The following is a 20,017-nucleotide window of genomic DNA, read 5'->3' as shown; positions in this document are numbered from 1 at the left end:
AGTGTCATAGTGGTGACACTTTATTATTGCTGCTCTTGCATGATTTTATGACAAGTTTGTGAGCATGTTTGCAAGACAGAGAAAAAAAAAACTGCTTTAAAGGTCTAGAGAAAAATAAAAACAACAAAAAAACACCCAATATTGGAAGACTTGTTGAAGGAATGTCTCTCTGTCTCTCTCTAGCCTAATGAGATAATCTTCTGAACGATGAGAGACGTCTGCAGTTTCATAGGGCTGGAAGGAAGACGGCATGCTGTGCCTACAGGATAAACCACACTCTAATGTGTCTGGGTGAACCCCTTGAGCATGAACTGACATTTTAAGTCAAGCAATGTGTGGGGCACTCAAAACTACAGGGTTGATTTGGTAATGTTACACAGACAAAAAAAAGAAAAAAGAAGAAACAAGTCAGTTAGGAAGTAGCTCCAAGTGACCTGAAATTAAATAAACATCACATTTGATAAAAGACCAAAGTGAAACTGTACTGTTGCTGTTAATACTGGAAAGATCCCCACTCTGTTTAATAAGAAAAGAAAATACGTAGTAATAATAATAATAAAAGCCACAGCTAAATGCTCATAGAAATGGAAAAAAAAGAACCTCTTGTTATAATCTCTTTATAGCTGAAATGAATGACGTAATTGAAATATTTCAGTGCTGTGCACATAATTTGAAATATTTAAACACCATCTCAATATTCACACTAAATGTTTTTGTTTTCTAGTCATGCAAAGATTCTTAACTTGATGGGGTTTCTTTTCTATTTTGTATCAATGCGATTAAACAAGGACCAATCCAAGTGAAAGTTACAATGCTTTTCAAAAGTATTAAAAACCCTTTGAGCTTTTCTACTTTTGTTATATTGCAGCAACAATTTTCAATGTATTTTCTGAGATTTTATGTGACAGTCCAATACAAAGCAATGATCAATGTGTAGTGGAAAGAAACCGGTTCATGCTTTTCCATTTAATTAAAAGCAAACATAAACGTGGTGGGCATTTGGGTTTGCCATCTTTTAAATCAATACTATGTAGACCATGACTCACTGCAACTATAGCTGCAAGTCTTTTGAAGTATATCTAATTTTATTCTATTTCTTCCTCGGATAATACATTAAGCCAAGTCATATTTAATGGAGAATATTTGCAAATGCTAATTTGCAATTCTTGTCATCCTCAAAGGACTTAGGTGTGGACTTTGATTGAGCTATTGTAACACATGAATATACTATTATCTCAAACATCCCATCATAACACTGGTTATTGTTGTCTTTGTGGAAGGTATTTCTCTGTAACAATAGATAAATAAAAAACAAAGAAAAAACAGCATCTTTGTTGCAGTCTCTGATGTTTGTTCAGTCTTTAGCAGGTTTTCTCAAGCTGTAGTTTCATCCATCTAACCATCCACTTTGCCCACTTCCTGGTCCTTCTGAAATAAAGCATCCCCACAGTATGATGCTGCCACCACCATGTTTCACAAATAGCCTCAAGATAAAGATTATTTCTCGGCTGGCTAAAGCAGCTTCTTTTACATGTCTTCTGTGGACATCACATTACTTATGGCAAATGACAGATGAACCACTTAAAGCTTTAAGAATTTTGCCAATCTCCCATAAATATTTTTCAATTAGTTTGCAATTCTCCCTTCTATAGCGGTGGATCTTCAACTTCTCCCAAATTACCGCGTGTCTCTTGGTGGCTTGCTGTGCCTAGTTAATGTTCTGCTTTCCTGGCCTGTTTTTGTAGGTTTGAAGTTGTCCCACACTTTTTACATACTCAGATGGACTACCACTACACTGTTAGGATCTCTGTAGCTGCTTTATATTTCTTCCAGTTCATGGTTGTGGGATAAATTGTGTTCTCTATCTCACATTATATCCCCTCCAAATAAAATACCTGTTACACTACGGTTGTAACATGACAGAATGTGGAAAACTTGAAAAAGTCAGATTGTTTATTTTTTTTTGCAAGGCATTTGGAAATGCTCCTCCAATGGTTCATTGACAAAAAAAAAACAAACAAAAAAAAAACAACATTTGAGCAGCTACTAGTAAATAGATGAATTCAGGTTTTTATTGTCAACCATCAAATTCAGTGTGAAAGGATTTAATTTCAGTGATAAAGTTTCAGACACTGTGACCAGCAGGGTTTCAAATGAAGAAGTAAACCCAGAAAAGGAACACAATGGATGTTTAAATATTGACAGATCTTTATTCATATTGAATTAAAAATATACTTTTGACAGAATCATGTAACAAAACAAAGGGAATATGTATTTAAATGTTCTAGCTGAGGAGAAAAGATCAATTAATAGTATCACACAAAATGTTAAGATGACAAAGTACACCCTATAAAACTTCTCCATCAACCTATTCATTAAATACAAAGAATTTATGACATTATAGAAAGTTCCTCCTTGCAAAGCTCATCGCTGAACAGATAAAATAAGATTCAATGAGCTTTCCCATCCCTGCATACACATTTAAATACTGAAAATTGGAAAATGATGTAGTTGCCACCAAAATCATCGAGTGCACAAGCCAGGGTACTTTCTAATCCTACCTGTACAAAAAGCTCAAAGTATTTTTGCAAGAAAGACTTAAATATAAAAATCAGCATGATAAATATTAACAGAATCCAAAATTTACAAAGGATGAAATTCTGATCTATAACAGAAAACAACATCTCAATGCTCAATATTTGTAAAAAAAAAAAAAAAAAAGCGGTATAAATAAAACAAATTATCTTCAAGTGTTGCGGTACAGACATGTAGTTTCAATAGTCTCAACCTTAAATATCTGTTCTGCAATTGAATATAAATAATGAATCCTAGCAAACCTTGTAGCTTCAGCTACTGTAAAAAACTATGTGGCATAAGACTTTTGACACACCAACTGATTACTAAAATGTACTAGCTACAATAGCCCAGTGAAAATCGTTATTTGTGATGATTTTGGTGGCAGTTTCCCTTCAGATAGTAGACATGGTTGAAAATAGGCCTCAAATATGCTGAAAATCCAGTTTTGATATAAAAGAGGGAGTTCAGAAAAAGAGAAAAGTTCTGTTGAAGCCACAAATGTACTTCAATGAACAATCGGCCATAAAGGTTAATCAAAAAAAAAAAAAAAAAAAAGGTTCCTCATTGTTTTCTGTTAAATAACAAACCATTCTTAGGTTTGATTTTGCTACACCATTCAATCAGTATTGCCCTCTTAGTTAAAAACAAGAAAAAAAAATATGACAAAGCTAAGTAAATATCAAAAGTAATTGAGAAGATATTTTACTATGTTCTAGGTCCTCAACATTTATATTGTAAAGTGACACTGGCGGATTAATAACATTTATTACAAATACCATATGTGAATATCCCTAGCATTGTAACAGTATTAAGTGTACAAAATTAAAACGACCTCAAGAGGTCAGGTTACTGGGAAAATCTGAAGAGGAATGCGGTGGTGATGTAAAATATATTCAGTAAAAAAAGGAAAGATGTCAATCCTAAAAAAAAGACAATAGCATAGGTTGAAACAAATTTCACTTAGCTGTGCTGAAAACACAATCACAAAATCACAGGAGCATTGATGGCTGGTGTGTGACCAAATGACCCTTTGCAGCTTACTCTTAGATTTGCCTTTACAGAATATATATATTCACTGAATGTATATATAGCTATGTACATAAAGAAAAAAAAAGTGAAAATTAGAAAAACTAAAAATGCATTGGTGTAAGGAGAAAAAAAAATTCTTGTCAAAAGCATGTCTAGAGCAATGCTCTATTTACAGATACACCTGACGTTTTCTCTCTTATAAAAATATCGTCTTGTTTTTGTAACAGTTTTATTTTTAGTAAAATCTTGAAGCAATCCATTTTAGAGCAAAAGATAAGCATTTCCAATATCACAATTGTTTTAACAGCAGTTTATTAGAGTGTAGCCTGTGCTTTCCTAACCACTCTCTTTTATTCTGCTTCTCACGGCACTTGGCAATGCACATACTTAGTTTAACACAGTGCCAGAATTGCACCATGAACATCACCGGTTTATTAAACCCATCATTGCAGAATTTGCTTTACCAGCTGCTATTTTATTTAAAGATTCTTCTTTTTTTTTTTTCTTTTTTTTTAATGCACAAATATGTTTCTGCTTTTTTGACGGTGGTATTTGCAATAGTATGTGTCAACCACAGATGTAGTATATTTTTGCTTTAAAAAAGTTCTAATGATATGAAAACGAAGTTATGAAGAACTCGATGTATAAAAAGATTATCTGTGACCCAGTTCAGCAGTTAAAACTTCTAAGGCCTTCATTTCTAGACTACAGTCGTAAATGAAAGATGAGGAGTGTCTCATATTAAAGCTTCAACAAAATATGATACAAACAAGACAACTTTTGTGTGGATAAAAGGGTATGGGGACTTGAATATAATTTTATTTGGGGTTCCTTCCAATTCCATTGCTTGACATAGCTTAGCTAATGTTTTCAATTTTCTGGATTTTGATGTCTGTGTATTATACATATACAATCATCAAAAATATTAGGGTAAAACAATTAAGTAAATAAAGAATATTCAAACTTAGATTGCAAAACTGAATCCATCTAACCATTGACTGGGCCCACTTCTCTATGTAGGGGTGCTTACATCCAGAGGTCATTGAACAGGGGGCATGCTGCTGCACCCAGGTCAGATGCCAGTCTATCACAGAGAAAACACCAATGTAAACGCACTTACAAGGGTAATTTAGAGTGATCAATTAGCCTAACTGTCATGTTTATAGTCTGTGAGGAAGCCAAAGAAACCAGAGAGAACAATGGGCATTCAGGGGAGAACATGCAAACTCAATGTTTGAACCTCTGACCTATTTGCCACAAGGGAACAGAGCTAGCATTTACATCACCATGCAGCCCACAACTTAATCCGCATTGCTTAAATTTTAATCATGTTACATACAGCACGTGATACAGCATGTCTTTTCTGAAAAAAATGAAATTAAATGCATTTGCTTGTTGCTTTTTTCAGAGAGAAAATTATATGGCTTCAAGCATTTAGAAGTTAATACTGGCAAAGCTGAGAGCAAAAATCATTTCACAGAAAGCCCCCTTTGCAGAAATTATACTGAAGTGTTGCTTGAATTTTTATAAGCTTGACTTCTTTGACAATTCTGTTGCTCATCGGAACCCTCTGCTGGAGCGAGGGTCTAAGTAGCTGCCAAATTTTGTGTCTGATAGTAGCTGTAGTAACAACTTTATCATTGCAAACCATCAAGACGTGAGTCAGTTATGGCAAAATCCCTTTTAAACCTAAATTGTGAATAAACTTTTACACACCAAATATAAGCATCTACAGCAAGGTTTGAAAGGTTGGCGGTAGGAGAGGCGGCACCAATATCTGATCATGTATGGTCAACGTAAACTTTGTAATAGGAGGTATTACAAGAATTGCGTTACTTAAACTTTTAAACTGTTGAAGTTAAACCTGGTTTATGTGCCTGTCAGAAGTCAAGTAAGTGTTTGGGTAGAAACTTGACAAAACACTACAGAAGTTGGATGTTGAGAAAACTTTCTTCGACAGTGTTGCTCACATTTTCCAAAGGCAAAGATTCAGCAATAAACAGTTACAGGTTCATGAGGAACACCTAAATATATCTATTACAATGTCTAGTACTTTTTTCAGCAAAGATCTTTGGGTATGGACTTGAGTTGCTATAAACGACAAAATATAACAGCTATGCAGTAGTTCCAACAAGGATGATGCAGGTTGATACTAAAAATTTATAAGACCCTGAAGTGCAAATGAGAGGAAAAACAATACAACCCCCCCACCCCCCACAAAACATGTAGGTACGGACTATTAAAATATGCTCAACACACTGACACAGACCAACAAACAGGAAAACATATTTTAAATAAATAAAAGGGTTATCATATACTCCATGTAGTCAATAAGTAATTATTATCCATTTAAAGATGTTCATATGGCCCTGTGAGTGACTAATTTGACCACAATCACCATACTTTTGTTTTTACTCCACTAATTTCTGCTTTCCAGTATTTTCTGCCTTCTGCAGTGTTTGCTACATATAATTCAACAGTCACTTCTGAAGAGACATAAACAGTGGCATTTTAACTCTGCTAGTTTCATTGCGGTCACACCTCCCACCCTCCTGGCTTTTGTATACCGATGCATTGGTTGGGTACATTTCTTGAATGCCAATGCCGTAGTTTTAACCTCGCTGCAAGATTACAACCAACTGCCTGTTGTCCAGGGCTTCTCAGCTGGTGCACTGAGTGAGTTGTTGGGTAACATGATTTCCCCGTAGAACAACAAGGAGAAAGTAGATAAATTAGCATTCAAAAAGCTAAAAGCCCCTGCGATGGCTGCCAGCTGAGAGAGCCAGCAGCTTTTCTCTTTCATAGATTGGGTTTATTTTTCTCAAGAGAACCATTTCTATCCCTAATGGTGACTCTTTACTGCTCTTATTGCTCTTACATGCACGGTCATACAGTGGTCTACAAGCTCTGCTATGAATGTCTCATAGATGATAAGCTTACAAAATAGAATTTTCAACACCGAGAGGACATTGCTACACAACTCATTTACACAATAATTTAGGCAAAGGTGATTGTTCATATAAAGTAAGCAGAATAATCATAACCTTGGACAAAACATTAGCAGATATAGAACAGATCAATGGGTTAGCATCAGAGTAGAGTAGCAATACGGTAACTAATGCTTTGAAATTCACCATTGAATTCGCATTGTCATTGGGTTGCACAAGTCAACAGAAATGCATTCATCTAGTGGGGTGTGATGACACCAATCTATCTTCCAATATACTTTTATTTCATTTGGTTTAACATCCTTTCATGATCTGGCAACGTGTGTCTCAGCTGGAGCTCAATTGGATGATTATTATTCCCCATAAAACCTGAGAGGCAAAGAAAAGATTCTGCCAGGGAAACATCTGTGCTTGGTACAGTAGTAAATCACCCTTGCTGCTTATCTGAATCTTTAATATAGAGGCACAGGTTGTGCAAGAGTGCTTGTACGTTGTTGTATAGCAATGAAAAAGTTCATCAGGCTAGTCTGCGTGGTTACACACATCTTTTATTTAAATGCTATTTAGCATAGTATATTTAATCTTCAAAACATCCTAAATGGAAACTTGTCAAGTCCCAGTAGCCAATTTCAATCCTCAGAGTTTGATGGTGTGCATGTGATGTCATTTTGTTAACACCCCGTGATTAGCAAAACATCACTATTCACAGACTATAAGCTCTGTGTCATTTCACCCCCATTTAATAACTATGCATTGAAATTATATTCCTTACTATTTCAGTTTCTTTTTGTGACTATAATTTCTGTTTTTGTGCATGCACTCATTTTCTAAATGTACTTCCAGTTTTAGATGGTTCTCAACCCAGGTTTAGTAGTTTCTGCAATCTCCTTTGTTTTCTTTGCTTAATGCCAATTGTTTTCAAATAGACTAACATCCTTTCTATGACCATAAAAAGGATGAATGACCATATGACCATAAAATGTGTCTTTCCTCATTCAGAAATGAGACTATACTCATTGTATCAGTCGGGGTTGAATATTTTGTTGCCAGCTGGAAGGCAAGTGTCTATGAAGTAACCATCCAATGGGACGCTCATCCCTACTTGCTCAGTTAAATTCAGTTGGAACTATTTTTTTTTTTTTTTTGGTCAGGCAGTATATGACTACGACACAAAAGCAACACAAAGTAATTATAAGTGCCTTTCTGTTTGCTGGTAAATATTATTATTAACTGAAGTCATATATCTAAATTGCCTTTCAAGCTTGGCTTTCATATATATAAGTGTGAAAGCAGCTGTGAAATCTCCTCATGCTGCAAACAGATCAAAATTTGCTCAGTATAAAATGTTCATTGGCAGAAATGCACTATTTCAAATTCAAAAGTCAGGTACAAAATTAAGCATACTGCAAGGGTTCAAAATGGCAAATGGGAAAATGTCCAGCACTGAATTGGCTTAGAAAGAAGCAAAAGAATTGTACTATTATTTAATCAAATTGTGCAATTAGGATACATGTATTTGTCTTGCAAATGTGCTCACATTCATGGGTTCAGCAATGGGTCACATAATAAAGTCTAGTTTTCACTTGGGATGTCCCAATGCAAGACTAGAGCCTTGTATCGGCTCAAGTCCAGACCACAGCTTCTATTAATCATCATAAGTAGTCACAAAAACTCAAGATGTTGGTAGTCTCTTTCATTTTAATAGGTACACTCTCAACAAGGTGCACTGCCTCACTTTTGGAGATATTTTTTTCGATCTTGCATTCATCTGCACAGCTTGCAAAACTGTAATAGACCTAATACATAGGTTTTTTTCCCCTCTCAACTTTGTTTTGTCACTAAGAATCTGATTATTTTTAGACACGTGACATGTATTGGTGTCTGTGTGGCATATAACCTTCTCTTCATATTGTGCTTAGATATCCATACAAATAGATATCCATTGGTATTTTGTAAAAATACCAATCTTTAAGTTTATATAACTTTAAAACAAACTCAGAAGTTTTAAACCAGTTTTAGAAAGCATTTAGATCATGAATGGTATAGATTTAGCTGTAATCCTTATGAAATTAAAATGCTATGAAGCTTAAACTCATCTAAATAATGGCTAAGATTAAATGTGGTCTTCTTACTAAGAAGACCAAATTCTTGGTAAGAATCTTAATAAGAATTATAAAATGTTTATTAAAAAAAAAAATAAAAAAAAGTGGAAGAGAAGCATCCAAAAAAAACAAAAAAATACTCCTTAATAGCACTGAAATTCTCCACAATAAACCCTGCAACAATGCCATTTTAAATCAATTTCCACTCTCTTTATTGTCTCTTACTAACATGTAAGAAAACCAAATGCTTTCTTACATCTTTGTAGCTCTTCCGTTTTACTGACAAGAGCATAATCCTATGTTAACTGCTTCCTCGGTCAAAGAGTGCTTGAAATATATCCAGTTCAAATTAATAGAATTTGTATTTATGTACTGTGTACTGAAAATATTTACTTACTGTTCATAGTGTGATGTACATTTGCTAATGTCTATTAGGTGAGTGGAAATGTGCTGTTAAGAAAATGTGCATTCCAAAGTTGATTATGTAGTAAATACAACAAAAGCTAAAATATGATAAAATGTTTTTAATAAAGAAGGATTGGGAAAAAGGGGGTTTCTGTTTTGGTGGAGTGACCCTACACTAAGAAAACTCAGCCTTCCACCCATATTACAAAAAGTGCAATATTAGAAACCAAATAATTCATTAAACAGCTAATTTTTCAAGATATTTCCCTGATTTAAAATGTGTCACTCATTCTTATATAACATTGCTATACCTCAAAAGTGCTAAAAATTAATTAGCAAAATGCTGATGAAATGAAAATAGTAGTAATGCTAAATTATACTTGCATCATATAAAAACATATGCATGAATTGCCTTCAGAGCAAGAATAACATTAGTTATTTAGCTGTCCCAGAACATTAAGGACATTTTAATTAACAACTGTGCCAAAGAAAGGCTTTGTAGTCTTTTCGATGGTAAATACTACTGGTCGTGAGTAATTAAAAAAAAAAAAAAAAGTTAAAAAAAAAAGTCTACTCTCGAGCAGACTATAATACCAAGTTCATTTCAGTGTTTCTGAAAACACAGTGGTGCAAAAACCTGCTGTAGTTGATGTGCTTTTACATCTCTTCATATACAGATTGGTTCATATAGTATTTTTTCCCCCTCTGTATAGTAATGACGTGTAATCGGTTCATTATTACAGCTCTTAAGAGAAATATTCACAGACTGTTTTGGTTGTTGACTATTCAGGTTTTTTTTCCACCTTTGTCATTTAAATAAGGAACATAATAAAAATCTTGTGGTTTAATAAACAAAAACTAGCCTAGTACATTTTTTTATTAATATGTCAGAGTTAAAAGGTTCCCCAAAATCAAAATCTTCGTCTCCTATTAAAGTAATCATTCATGCATGGCACCAAATCAAACATTGACTTGGTTGGTTTGAGGCCCTATTTGCTGGATATATTTGTATAATAGAGAGGAAACATGATGTAAAATAACATAAGGAAATAAAGGACTGTTTTCTGAACAATCCCTCTTTTAAAACCCCAACATAGCTGGCATATCTGATCACAAATCATTGCTACACCATTCGGGATAGTTTTTTGTCTTCTGTTTTTGACAAAGCCCATGTCTAGGCAAACTGTGTGATTCAATCAATGTCAATGTAAAAGTTATGTCATGCCGGCAGGTAACATCAATGGCAGCAACAATGAGGCTAATATTGTGTAGTCAAAAATCCAAAAGCAGAGCTAGGCTAAAGGTTCTCCACAAATATTATGGAATGGGATGATGACATCACACAGGAGCACACCTTAAAGACCTGGGAGGTGCTCATGACTATGGTGAAGAAATTACATTACCCCACAAAGTTTTTCCCAATGCCTGAAGTTTGAACAGGTTGTCTCCTAAAAATGATTTGAAAGTCATTTAAATTTGAAATAAGACAAATAAAGGTAGAGTCCATCCATGAGTTATGTAAATTACTTATCTTAATTCTAATGTGTGTAAATATGTGCTCTGTAACCAAAGATGACACACACATACGACAGCAACTGCCTTTCATATTGTTTGTTTTGAGACAAATGATACAATTTCAAGAGTTTCAGCAGAAATGTATGTATGCAAGAAAAATCCAAACAATCTTTTTCCATAAGCTTGTATTTGCTTCTTATATGTGGATGCAAAAGCCTTATTTTGTGTCTTACAATAAGTAGAACAGTTCTTGCATGTGTTTTTTTTTCTTCCTGTTAGTGCGTCTCACTCTCCAGCTGCATATATTCTGCTGTTGACTGGAGTTGACAGTAAGTCTCCAATGTTCCCAGAATGCAATGCAGTGTCCCTGCTGTAGATTGTGCTTTTGTGATCACTCGATGCCCTTTCCTCTTACTCATTAACTTCATGAGCTTGCATTAAAAGGTTAAATCAAACAGAATCAGAATAACGTAAGACAGATGTGAGGGGGTAGAAGAAAAACAAACAAACAAAAAAACAGCTGCAGTACTGTTGGAGACAGAATGAAGTTTTTAAGCATTTCCATTGTGGAAAATGTTCATTAAAAAAAAAAAAAAAAATCATATTATTCTGGACAGGGCCAAAAGCTCAAAACAATGCGACTGAGCATTTTGTTGAAATATTTTCTTCTGCTCTTCACAACTTCATGTTTTCTGCTGCTTCAGTAGATGATCAAACTGCTCCACAATACATTTCAAGTGGTTGCAGGCGTACATGTTACCGTGTTTGCGTGTGAACAAATTCATGGTTTCTTTTGTTGTTCCCAGGCCTTCGGGCTTGTCCCAGGTCTGACATGTTTAATTGTTTTAAGAAAGGGACAGAAAAAGGAGTGAGTTTGTGGGAATAAAAGCTACTTTAGGTATTCTCAGCATAACTTCAGTTTCGTTGGTAAGTCAAGATTCTAACCTGAATGCGTGTTTCACATTATAACCTAAACCCAATGTAAAAAGTCTGTTCAAACAAAAGCATGTACACAACTAGTTTGATTAGAAAATATATAAAACATACAGAAGAATGATTCATGGGCTCATTAACAATCTCACAGTGTCAATGAAAATACTCCTCGTCTGACTAACTAGTTTAATTAGCCTAATTAGGTTATTTCTTATGTTTTTTTAAATAACACACTGATGTAATCTTTTCTTGGATTGCTCTTGTTCTGTTGTTAAAGATGCCAGAACAGTTTTCTGCAGGTCAAATCAGATCCATCCCTGAAGGAGATCCTCTAGTTTAGGAGTCATGTTTAAAAAGGATGGTTTAAGTCTTAGATGAAGCTGCCACTGACAGCTGTTGTAGTTGCTGTTACGGAAAGGCAGATTCAAACACTGAGAATAGAAGACTTCCAAATAGAATGATTATGACAAGTTTCCAGAAAAGGTGCAAGGAGGAACCCGGAGGGCAAGTACGGCATTGAAAAGACATGATTTTAATCTCCAGATGCTACAGGTGGGTCACTACACCACAGTGTTCCTCTGCCTGTACGGAGGTGGTGGCAACACATTGCCAGCCTTCATAGCAGCCTCAGACAAGTATTCCTGGTTTTCTGCCACAGCAGGGCGAATGCGTCCATTCTGCCGGTAGAAGAAACGTGTGCTGCAGTCCTGCAGGTACTCGGGATTGTGCAATGTGGACTTCGGAGGGAGACTGTGCTGCCAATACTCAGGATTGTCAAAAGTTGCTTTCTTGGCTTTCTTATCAAATGCCATTGTGCTACTGGTGATGCCTGAGTGTAGTGTGTGTCCTGAATGCCCTGGATGCAAGGTATGTGATGGATATGTCGGGTGGGGGAGTAAGCCAGGAGTTACCACATATCCAGTGGAGGAAACGATGTGGCTTGATGTGGATGGATTTGCTGTCTGCAGGACTGATTGTGCAGTAGAGGACGAAGAACCAGAGATGGAAATGGCACCAGCTAATCCATTTTTGTCCCCAGGGCTAAGGAATGTATTCAGGTACAGTGGCTCATTGATGTACTCATCGTCTCCATGGGCAGACTGGCCTTTCGGGGCAGCGGCAGCGCCAGCTATGTGCAAGGTGTGGCAACTTGCTCCATCTATCACTACGCGGGCATCACCGTTCCGACGGCGTGTGACAAAAGGGTTTTCCTCAACAGGATGGAGATGATCTGGAAGTAAAAGAGGGGATTTAAGATACATCTGTTTGTTCTGCCCAGTGTTAGAAGCCACCAGTTAAATGTGTAAATATATAAATACAGGCAATTACAGCAATGAAAACATAAATCATGCAATATAAAAAGTTCCATAAAAACATTTTGTCTCTTAAATTATGCATTGCTCTCTTTTAAAGCTGTTCATTTAACCTGAGGTGTTCTTGTTTCTCATGGAAACCATGTAGCCATCCTTGTCTCCCTTTTCACCTCGTTCTGATAAAAGACCAGTAGGATCCGCACTGTAGCGCTGTCCACTTGTCTCCTCTCCTCCACCTTGAGAGGCAAACAAGGAAAGAAGTAAAGATTGATATTACATTCAATATAGGAACTGAGGTATAGAAAAGGGTTATTGTTCAACCCAACGCTAACCCTTTCATGCAAGTAATATTTTTCCACCAGAAAACAATGTTTTAAAAAGAAGTTCATTCTTGTGCATACTTGCTTTTTCATTGACAAACTATTGTTAAGCACTCTGTTTTCTATGATTTTGTTCCTCCATCAATAACTTGTAGAGCACCTGAATTTATTAGTTTATGTAATACTCCTCTGCTTGCATCAGCAATTTATGAATAAGTTATAGTTCAGTCAAACATGGAGAGTTGATCATTTTATATTTACAGCTATTAACTAAAAAATTCAAATGTGACTTTGCGGTGGTTTACTTGGTGTGTAAACCATGGCAAACATTTGGCTGTCAATCCCAATTTAGTGACTTATATCTTTAAATCACAGCTGGGCAACACATTTATCAGAAACTACCATGAGTAACCATATACTGGTTTGCATAATGTAGATTAATGACATATATTCAGTACTATACCAACACAATCTTTTTCTATATTACAAATGAACACATACAAATTTATAATTGAAGAGTATTGTGTGCAGCTTTGAACTTAACTAAAAAGTCTATGTATTTTTAAAAACAACTATTTCTATAAGGGTGCTAATACAACACATAATAAAACAACTGTCTTCTTCAGAATACAAATGACTTGTAGCAGTGTGTCTGCATGGTATTTGGTCCACTCCGCTAAAGAGTCTATATGTTGAGATGTTGAAAACATTTTGCTGTTTGTAAGCAATGGGATGCCAGGCGTTTTACACCAAGCTTTACCTTGTCCTGGAGTATGAGCTGAACCAACGGTGTTTGACCTTGGGGAGGCCTGCTTTCTTAGGGTGCCATTACAGCGAGGGTCATCTTGGTTGCCACGACTAAATCCACCACTGATCTGGGCCCCTGCAGCGAGTTCCTGTGAAGGGAGGCTGCTTCCAGACATGGATTGACCCACTCTAGGCAGAGAGGCCAGCATGTCCCCCATGGTAAAAGTTGGATCCTGACAGCCAAATTGATTCTGGATGGAAATAATAAAAATTAAAAACTTATTCTTGACACAAATAAACCGACAATATGAAAGCAAACAAGACTTGCAAGACAGAAGCAAATACAAAAAGTAATTTTGTTTTTACCTTAGCTGTAGCCCTGTTTCATTAGAGGTTTTGATTAACTCGTCTAAAATATTAAAACAGCTATTTTCTTCCGGTTTGTCTTATAAATACAAATAAAAGTGAAAAAATGAATGACTGATCTAATGTTAAAACTGATTCCATGTTAAAAACTGTATTTTGCTAAGGTTTCCATTTTTTTTAACTAAAACAGAAAAGGAACAAAAATAAACTTTGCATAACAATGATATGGAAGTTGAAGACCATTGGCAATTTAATTAACATAATTTTAATTAAAAACTTAAAGCAACCATATCAGCTGAGGCCCGCTGCGCACATTTGTGTCTGTGCTCATAAGAAAAATATTTTTTTTTCTACTAAATCTCTGGGAAAGCCTCACATCAACTTATCTCAGCTCCTTCATTTTCATCAAAGGTTTGACTTTTTCAATTTTATTTTCATTCTTATTTTTTAAAGGCTGAAACTTTTTAATGTTTGGGATCATGTTAAGAGTATTTGCACACACAAATTGGGAAGCAATGGTCAAGTGGAATTTTCAGTTTAGGATTATATTGGACTAATTAATTAAGATGTAGATATTTATTCTACTTCTGATCAACATTTCTTAGCAGCCCACATGGCAGTTGAACAAATATAATATGATATGGCATTTGGCCCCTACAAGAAAACTGATTAGAAATGGTGCATGTGCTATTCATTCACTGCTCTGTTTTCTTCATGAGGGTATTCAAATCAATCTGTTATATAGACCTTTACATATGTACATACTTGCCCAGTAAGTACATACTTACTGGGCAAGTATGTACTTGCCCAGTAAGGACTGGGCAAGTACATACATTGTTTTGCCATACATTTTAACATATTTAAAGCACTTTTTAACTTTTTTTAATAAGTTTACTTCCTTCCAGTATTTACAGTTTCCCACATGACACATACATGTTTCTCTTTTTGCTATTTTGTATTGTGTCATCCATGGATATGCACACAACTGGCCACATTTCCCATACGAAAATAAGAATGCAAAAAATGTATTTAAAATAAAAAAATTAACAGTATATAACTATTTCCAGACTTGTTAGAAGTCAATATAGTCATATTCATGCTTTATGCAAACTGACAAAACTATATACCAGTGTAATGTAATTATTCTAAACATATGCAAAACATCCTACAACAGGCAAATCCTAAAAGTAATATTGAAAGTGAAAACAAGCCTTTATCTTTAGAAAGAGTTGAATTTAAAGGACACTGTATCGAACATTTATTTTTTGCAATCATTTTTACCTTTTGTACTTTCATTATTTATTTTATTTATTTTTTTTCACTTCACAACAACAGACCTTAATAAGGACCAGGGAACACAGCAGGCAGATCAGGGATACAATAATGAAGAAGTTCAAAGTAGTGTTTGATTATGAAACAATAGCCCAGCTTTAAGCATCTGTCAAAACACATTTCAGTCCATCATCTGAAAATGAAAAGAAAACGGCACAACTCCAAACCTACAAAGACCTAGCTAAGTTGACAGGCTGGACTGGGAGAGAATTAAACAGAAAGACAGACAGTATGCCAGGGTAACTCTAGAGTTGCACATCTCAGATGGGGGAATCTGTTTAGACTCAAAACAACCGTTCTCTATGCAACTGTGCACTTTGTAGACCTTCCCACTATGGAAGAGGAGGTGGAAGAAAACAGTTATTACAAACAAGAAAATGTGTTTGTACCACGAGACACACACAGCAAAGATGTTAAGGAAAGTGACCTGATCAGATGAGATCAAAACTGAACTTGCAGCTCAAGCAGGGTTTGGCATTGCCTTTAGATGATAAAGATGATAGATGATAGATGATAAAGACAAGACAAACTGTGGGAAAGATCAAGAGTTGAAATACTGTGGAGCAGTGTTTTTTTTTTTTAACACAATGACAGAAGATTATAGGACTACAGTATGGCTTAGTCCAGGCAATTTGATCAATCTGAAGTTTTAAGAAAGAAAATCAGCATCTAAATTGTTATAAAACTAACATTTACTCCACTTTCTGAATTAGTCAAATATAATAGGGAAGAGATCTAGCATTCGAGACAGGAAGATAAAAAAAAAAGAAAAACAATATTAGGAAATCTAACAGAGGCACGTATGAATATGAAAAGCCTGTAAAAGCTTTAAAATAGAGATTAAAACTAGTGACTGCATTGCCTTAAGGAATGTGTGTTAATCTTTTTCCCTAAAATGTGCAGATCCTTTTTCCTCGGAGGAGTCTGCACATCCCTAAAATAATTTACCTTGTTGGAGTCCATGCGTGTGCGAGGAGTGTATGCCAGTGGTGGAATGTTAAAGGAGTGAGGAACCAAATACTCCTCGGCATCCATCAGGTCCTCCAGCTCGTCTTCCTCTAGCAGGCTCTGGAAAAACTTGCTGTCGTTGGGGCTGGGCAACTTCATGCGGTCATCACCCTATTTAAACACGAGGGTTGATGTGTCATTCACAGGTTCACTTAACCACAAAATGAATATGGTGAATAATAATAATGTAGTGCATTACTTAATAGTTCTCTGACTTTGCATTAAATTTTTCCAGACTGCTAAATTTCCTCTGTGGTAACATTTCTCTTATACCCTTACCTTCTAATGAAATAAAAACTAAGTACATAGACCTGATTTGAATAAGCCCAACAGACTACAGACAAGCTTTTACAATGACAGTTTTTTTTTTTTTTTTTCATATTATTTTGTTAAAATTTACTGAGAACCTACCTGGATGACCAGGTATCGCTGGGGGTCACGAGCCATCCGTGTGAACTCTGCAGCTAGTTCCTTGAACTTGGGTCGACTGTCTGCATCAATCATCCAGCCTGAAAAAATGTTTTTGTATTACATACTGACCACTGGAATTAAATATACATACACACTGGAGATATTAATCTTTAATTTTTCATGAGATAATGAATCCTTTAGCCCCTGACTTCAAGTTTGACCCTAGTACTTAGTATGCTTATTTAATGCTTTTCTCAGCAGCATTTGCAAAAGACATAAAGATGAACTTATTCTTTATAAGTCATATGTAAAATAGTTTTCACATTCTGCTGAGTCCAACATGAACAAGCACCACATTTCCTGTTGAAGTTCCTTACCCCTCTAACCATTTTAATATTATTTTATTATGTCACATTGACACCAAAGTCAATGTATTTCAGTAGGATTTTATGTGTCCAGATCAGCCTAAAGTAGTTCATCATAGTAAAGTAGCAGGAAGATTATTATTATTTTTTTCCTATTTTACCTAAAGTGAAGGAAGGAGTTGCAGAGACACGCAGCTCAGGTGGGAAAATGTCAAAAGAGCAATTATGAATAATTGCTCCATGTATGACCTTTATAGAAGAGTGGCAAACAATTAAAAAAGAATTTCAGTTTTGCATGAGCATGTATGTCATACACTGTATGAAGATGATGTTCTGGTCACATGAAATCAAAATGTACCTTTTTGGCCTGTGTGCAAACCTCTGTTAGCGGTGGAAAACTATTGCTAAATGTCATTCTGAACAAACGTTTCTCATTGTGAAACAGTGCAGTAGCAACATCATGCTGTGTGGATTCCTTTCTTCCACTAGTCAGGATTTCTAATACGATGGATGGAGCTACATATAGGGGCATTTAGAAAGAAAACCCACAAGAGGCTGCAAACAACACCGGCAATTGGAAATGCTCAAGAGGAATGAATATGTTTTTAATATTACTAGAATATTACTAGTCGTGTTTTTACTTTGATATTTTTAATTTTACCTAGCATAACATAATCTATTGCACAGATAGAACATGTCCATCTGTAGATATGTTGTTGTTCCGGTTAATCATTTAACTTGCTTGAGGGACATTAAATATTTTCCTCTAAAGGCAATATTTTTAGTTGTGTAAAAATGAGCAACTACGTATTTTCTATTTAAACATGTCTTTACATGTAGTCACTTTTTCAGCCTAAATATAAATACTCTTTCATCACTAGAACAGCCATCTGGAGAAATGTGCTCTTCTGCCAGTTTTACTGTTGGACACATGGATACGACACCAAAGCAATCATGTGATTCGACCTCATCTGTGCATCAAGGGAAATAAGATGAAATGAATACAGAAGTAATACAGATTAGACAAAAAGTGATAGCAATTAACTGTTTAAAAGGGAACCTATCATTACTTTATCAGCACATTTCACATATGTGCATTTTGAACATCACATTGTGCAAAAAGAAAGAAAACAATAGCGCAGTGACATGGATATTTCTCTGCTCTCTACTGCTTGCCAAGTTGGCGCAAGTTCAGGGTGGCAGGAAAAGTCAAGGTGGCAATGACAGCCAGAGGCTCCATGTCACTGAGCAGCGGACAGGGCCAGTCTGTAACTGGCAGCAAGTCTTTTTCCTGGCCACAGTAACCAGATGTTATAGTGCTGCCTGATGGCATTCCATGAGTATCTGGCAAATAACACCAACAAGCTGGTGCTACCATTCAGTCAGTGGGAAGGCAAAACTTGAATTTTTCCTCATTAGGTGGCTGTGAACTTAACTTTCTATTATGCTTTTATTGATATACATATAATTGCTGAATAGCATTCAATGAATGAACATCATGAAAACAGTTGGCCCTGATTTTAAATTCAAAATAACAGTGTAATGTGTGTAATAAAGAAAACCATCTAAATTTGGATGGCTAATTGATTTCCACAGGTTGTTTTTCTTCTCACAAAACTTTAATTGAGTTTGTTACAAAGCCAGCATGGATTCAGATACCCACAAATAAAATGTCTGCTGGCAAATTACCTCTGAGATCTGGAGTAAATAGAAAAAAAATAAAAAATAAAACAAAACATATGTTGTATAAATTAAAATGTATAAAAACAGATTTTTGGTATGTACAACACTATTGCTGGTACTCATAAGATGAAAGAAAATACAAACATTATATGACAAAATGAAAAGAATCTTAGGATTGGCATAATCATGGAAGAGTCCGAGGTTTGGGGAAAAGGCTCGGAAATTTAAGCATGGTGCAACTGCATCAGAAATACAAAACACTCTTTGAAACCTGTGTTGTTTTATGCACGTTAAACATAGTTTACGTCGTTTTGTTTGCACGTACATTTGACCATGACCATATAGACATCAATGGTACAGATGGGTGGCTGAGGAAGACGTTCTCCTTTCTCCAGCAGATCTGGAATATCTCTAGTCGGAATGCCATCATATGGTTTCCCTCCAAAGGTCATAAGTTCCCATATGGTCACACCTTTGAAGACAAAGATGGTTGGAAAAGGAATATTTGATTGAAAATGCTCTATGTTAGGACAGAGGCTATGCACATGTCACTGCCAGTGTCTTGTGTTGGTGTTAACTACCAAGTAGGGGGAAAATAACCCTCACAACTACTGGAGACTGTAAAAGCGGCTTACCATAACTCCAAACGTCACTCTGGTGGGTAAATTTCCTGTAATGGATACACTCCAGGGCCATCCACTTGATTGGCATCTGCAGTGTAGGAACATGTATTACTGTATTATATAAAATATGCTAAAAATAAACCTATTAATAAGAAAAGAACATTTCCACGATGTAGATTTGAAGTGTTTCATTGTAAAATGACTGTTTCAGACATGATGGAGAGTAAAATGTAATGGCGGATTAAAAGGAAACAAGGTTTGGGTAAATCAACATCAAGAGGAAATTTTCACACACACAATATCAATCTAACCACCCACTGACAGAAAAAGACACACACAC

The 20,017-nt window shown here is 35.6% G+C and overlaps 1 protein-coding gene across 1 annotated transcript in view; it reads right to left on the bottom strand.

The window, feature by feature from the left end:
• Nucleotides 1-10,209: 10,209 nt before the first annotated feature.
• Nucleotides 10,210-20,017, bottom strand: part of erbb4b (erb-b2 receptor tyrosine kinase 4b) — a 268,481-nt gene continuing 258,673 nt past the window's right edge. The window contains exons 23-29 of the mRNA XM_016673896.1: nucleotides 19,690-19,765; nucleotides 19,380-19,526; nucleotides 17,007-17,104; nucleotides 16,536-16,706; nucleotides 13,903-14,140; nucleotides 12,936-13,058; nucleotides 10,210-12,740 (exon numbers count right to left, since the gene is read on the bottom strand). Coding sequence (XP_016529382.1) covers nucleotides 12,070-12,740; nucleotides 12,936-13,058; nucleotides 13,903-14,140; nucleotides 16,536-16,706; nucleotides 17,007-17,104; nucleotides 19,380-19,526; nucleotides 19,690-19,765 — 1,524 coding nt within the window. The 3' untranslated portion in view covers nucleotides 10,210-12,069. The remainder of the gene's footprint in view (nucleotides 12,741-12,935; nucleotides 13,059-13,902; nucleotides 14,141-16,535; nucleotides 16,707-17,006; nucleotides 17,105-19,379; nucleotides 19,527-19,689; nucleotides 19,766-20,017) is intronic.

Source organism: Poecilia formosa, unplaced genomic scaffold (genome assembly GCF_000485575.1).
Source record: "Poecilia formosa unplaced genomic scaffold, Poecilia_formosa-5.1.2 Scaffold84, whole genome shotgun sequence".
Lineage (NCBI taxonomy): Eukaryota > Metazoa > Chordata > Actinopteri > Cyprinodontiformes > Poeciliidae > Poecilia > Poecilia formosa.
The sequence above is the reverse complement of the archived record's forward strand: the minus strand, read 5'-3'. Positions and strand labels throughout refer to the sequence as shown.